The following is a 4057-nucleotide window of genomic DNA, read 5'->3' on the forward strand; positions in this document are numbered from 1 at the left end:
ATTGTAAATTTTGGTCAATGACATGAGACAAAGTATATGTGAACTGCTGTATGAAAAGTGAATTTACTCTGTAAATCTTCACCCAAATCCTAATAAAATGTATGTGAGAGAAAAAAAAAAGAAAGAAAGAAAGGTGAGGCAGTCTACTTCTGTAAAGATTTATAGCCTCGGAAACCCAACAGGGGTTGCTATGAATCTACATCGACTCGATGGCAGTGAGTAAGTGAGCTGGACACTGGAGGGGCAGCTTGCAGCTCCCAGTGAGGTTTTATATCTACTCTCCTTTGATCCTCACCTGTGAGCTGTGTTGAGTGGGGATCATCTCAGTTTTACCGACAAGGACACTGAGGCTCGGAGAAGTGACTTGCCCTAGATCACACAGTCAGTAAAGTGACAGAGGTGAGCCCTGAGTCTGTCATGACGGTGCTTGAGTGACTGAGCCAGCACTATCCGCCCTCATGCAGGGGGATGAAGTAAGAAGCTGGGGTGTAGGACAGCAAATAAGGGTCTGTGGTCACAGAGCCTGCCCAGCTGGCAGCCTGAAGAGAGTGGAAATGGGAGGGTGCCACAGAAAAGGGTCTGGTCAGAAAAGGAAGGAAGCTGGCATCATACACTGTCACAGCCGCTTTTGGAAACTTTGTGCCATGTGCGGGGGTTTCTGAGGGTCTGGAAGCAGAAGCTTTGGGGGCTGTAGTCAGGGGAAGATGGGATGGTGAGGCAGGACTGGAACAGTAATGGGGGCACTGGAGACAGGTAAATATGGATGGATTGAGCAATTCTTTTTTTGCATAATTTTTTTCTGTGTTAATATTTTATTTGTTATTGTTGAGGACATACTCCAATTCAACCATTTCTACATATACACTGATGACATTCTTTTGAATTGTGCAGCCATTCTCACCCTCCTTTTCTGAATTTTTCTGCCTCCATTAACATAGACTCACCGATTCCTCCGTTTCCTGCCTAACCTTTCAGAGTTGCTGTTGTCAGTTTGCTCCCATAGAGATAATTCTTTAAAAACGCATGATGTCAGTCTTTTCTAATTAAGCTAAACTATTGTTTGGTTTAAGGAGCTCTGGTAGCATAGTGCCTAAGGCACTTGACTGCTCACCAGAAGGCTGGCGGTTCAAACCCACCAGCCACTCCTCGGAAGGAAGGTTGGGCAATCCTACTTCCGTAGTGATACTGCCTCGGAAACCCAAGGAGGGGTCACTATGAGTCGGGGCCGACTTGACGGCAAACAACAACAACATTGTTTGGTTTAAAGAAGACTTTAGGGGATATTTTGGGTTTAAACTTTAAAGATTATCTCGGGGGTTCATCCAGGCTCAATGGCTCCACAAAGTCTGGATTCCATGAGGATTAGAAATTTTGTTCTGCATTTCCCCCCTTTTGGTCAGGATTATTCTATAGACTCTTTAGTCCAAATGTTCATTAATGGGTCATTAATGGGCATGGACTTGAACAGTTTTGAGGAGGTAGAATCCATAGGACTTGGAGGTGAATGGAGTGTGGGGTATTGTGGTGTGGGGCCTGTGGGTGGCACTGGCGAAATCTGACCCACTGTGTCTGTTGTCTGCAGGTGATTGTGTGGGGGAACTACGGGCGCATGGAGAGGAAGCAGTTCATGGGTGTGGCCCGTGTGCTGCTGGAGGAGCTGGACTTGACCACCCTGGCCGTCGGCTGGTACAAGCTCTTCCCCACCTCCTCCATGGTGGACCCAGCCACAGGCCCCCTGCTCCGGCAGGCATCCCAGTTGTCCCTTGAGAGCACCGTGGGGCCCTGCGGCGAGCGATCTTAGTGCCGGGGATGGGGAGGGGCTCCCGAGATGGCCTTGGAGACCTCCCAGCCCCAACCTGGAACCCCAGGCACTGGGCACATTGAACAGAGGATCATGGGGCGTTCCCCCACAGGGGGGAAGCAGAAGGGGAGACCTGTCCCCCTCAGGCCCCTCCTCACCCCTTCTTTGCCTCCTGCCCCCGAGACCTTCCCTCTCCCAATGGGATTGGCTGCACTTTTGACTTGGCTGGTTCTTGACCTGGTGGATGTGGCTGAAGACCGGAGAAAGGAAAGACAGGGGTGGCAGAGCAAACCCCTCTTCTGTCCCAAACACTGTCCAGCTTCCCCATACCCCTTTTCCCCTCCTTGGAAGCTCGCTGCCCGGAGCCAAGTCCAGAACCCAGCCGGCCATCTCCATGGTGCCAATTACCAGCAAGTGTCTTTCCTGCGGCACCGGGTTCAGGCAGCTACTCCTGTCCCAAAGCCGATGGGGCAGCTTTGCAAGGATCCGGAGCCAGCTCCTGGGGGCCCAGGGCCCCAACTGGAAGAGGAGCTGAGGCCTCCCTCCACCTGCCTGTAGAAGGAGCTTTGTCGCAGCCTGTCTGAGTCCATCTGTCCGTCCCCTCTTGCCTGTCCCTCTTCCAGTGACTCTAGAAATTGGAGTCCTACAAAGATTAAAGGAGGGGGGAGGAGGTGTCCGAGGCCTGGTGCGGTACCTGCAGACCCCCAGGGCGCCTTGCTCCATGGGGCTGCCACAGGCCAGTTTGGGAACTGCCAGTGGACTGTCAACACCTTTATCATTTCTGTTTTGGCAGAGGAGCTGTGGGACCCTGCTTGTCCAGAACCCGAGCCCTGAGAGGGCACCATCTCTGCATTTTGGGCGTGCTAGGTTGGAGGGGAGGCTGAGGAAAGCCGGGGTTGGGACTGGGGCTAAGGGTTTCCTACTTAGAGAATCCTATCCCTCTGCCTCCAGGCCAGGGGACCTGGGCAAGGGACAGAGTTCTTCAATTTCAGTCTTTTTCAACAAACCATCCTGTACTAAGGGCAGGAGCCACGGCCCTGGCTTCCATGACCTTACTTAGCTCAAGGAAGGACAGCTGTAGGAGAAAAAGCCCGAGAGGAGGTGCAAGTGCAGAAATTGGGGGATGGTTCTCAAGCAGGATAGCTGGGTAGCTGCCTTCCTGTCCCGGCCCTCCCTAGGGCCTGCGGGAGCCCTTTTGCATGCTGGGGAGGACGCAGGCTGGCCCCTGGTTACAGAAGCACATTCCTGCCACCTCCCCTGGGAGGCACCTAGCAGCCCACCACCCCTTTTACTCAGTCCCTGCTGTGTAGGGCGTAGTCCAGGTTAGCTGGGTAGAGTTAGTGTTCCAAGTCCTGGGGCCTGCCCTTAGTTCACACATAGTCCACACAGTCCCAGGACGGGGCGGGGAGTTGACACAAATACATTCCAGGAGATTGCAGTCTCCTTGCCAGCCACTGGCCAGAGCTCAGATCCCGCAGCCTGGTTCACAGGGGCTAGCCCCTCCTCCCCTCTCCTCCTTCCCCCTCCCTTGTAGGGCCCAGCTAGGGCTGCCCACTATACGCAAGCATTCTGGATTATTATCCTTGGTACTGGTTTTATTTATGAAGCACTCCTGGGGACATCTGGGCCTTGGCGATAGGGCCTGGAGTCCACTGGAGGGCATGGTTTCCGCTGAGGATGTCCGGAATAGTCCCACCCTATTCCTTGTCACACCCTGGTCTATCCACAGGGCTGTTCCTCCCACCTGGACATCCTCAGCTCCCCTTGGCCTGATGTCCTTTAAAGTTCGGGGTGAGCTTCAGCGCCCTCACAGAGCTGCTCACACTGCACTAGAAGAGGAGATGGGGTACCCCCTTTGTCCAGGGGGATCTTCAGAACTTTTTGGGGTTGCAGCAGGTCGAGTCCCAAGACTGGGCTCTGGACCTGTCTGGAAGGTAAAGCAAGCGGCGAAGATGGCTGTGCCCTGAAGGGTGAGGCCTAGGATAGACCAGTGCCCGGTGGTAGCTGGGGAAGCCCAGCTGAGATGCCAGGAGGGAGCAGGGCTCTGGGGGACTCACACCCAAGGCCCCATTTTTTAACCAGTGTGATTTCTCTGCTGTTTGTTGATTACCATTTAGAATATTTCGAGCCAGGGAGCACCTTGCTCTCCACACATCGCTGCTCTGGTCGGTCAGGGGCAGCTTTTCAAGCATGGGCAGAGCCGGGCTGTCCCAACCAGAGGGTGAGGGGCTCCAGCCCGAGCCCCCTCTGGGGTCT

General features: G+C 54.0%; 1 protein-coding gene across 1 annotated transcript in view; it reads left to right on the plus strand.

Annotated features, from left to right (window-relative positions):
- The window catches only part of RIMS4 (regulating synaptic membrane exocytosis 4), a 78538-nt gene extending 76737 nt beyond the window's left edge, over positions 1-1801 (plus strand). The window contains exon 6 of the mRNA XM_007938396.1: positions 1583-1801. Coding sequence (XP_007936587.1) covers positions 1583-1801 — 219 coding nt within the window. The remainder of the gene's footprint in view (positions 1-1582) is intronic.
- The last annotated feature ends 2256 nt before the right edge of the window (positions 1802-4057 follow it).

The sequence above is a fragment of the Orycteropus afer genome, unplaced genomic scaffold (assembly GCF_000298275.1).
Source record: "Orycteropus afer afer isolate SDZICR_OR568_19922 unplaced genomic scaffold, OryAfe1.0 scaffold00049, whole genome shotgun sequence".
NCBI lineage: Eukaryota > Metazoa > Chordata > Mammalia > Tubulidentata > Orycteropodidae > Orycteropus > Orycteropus afer.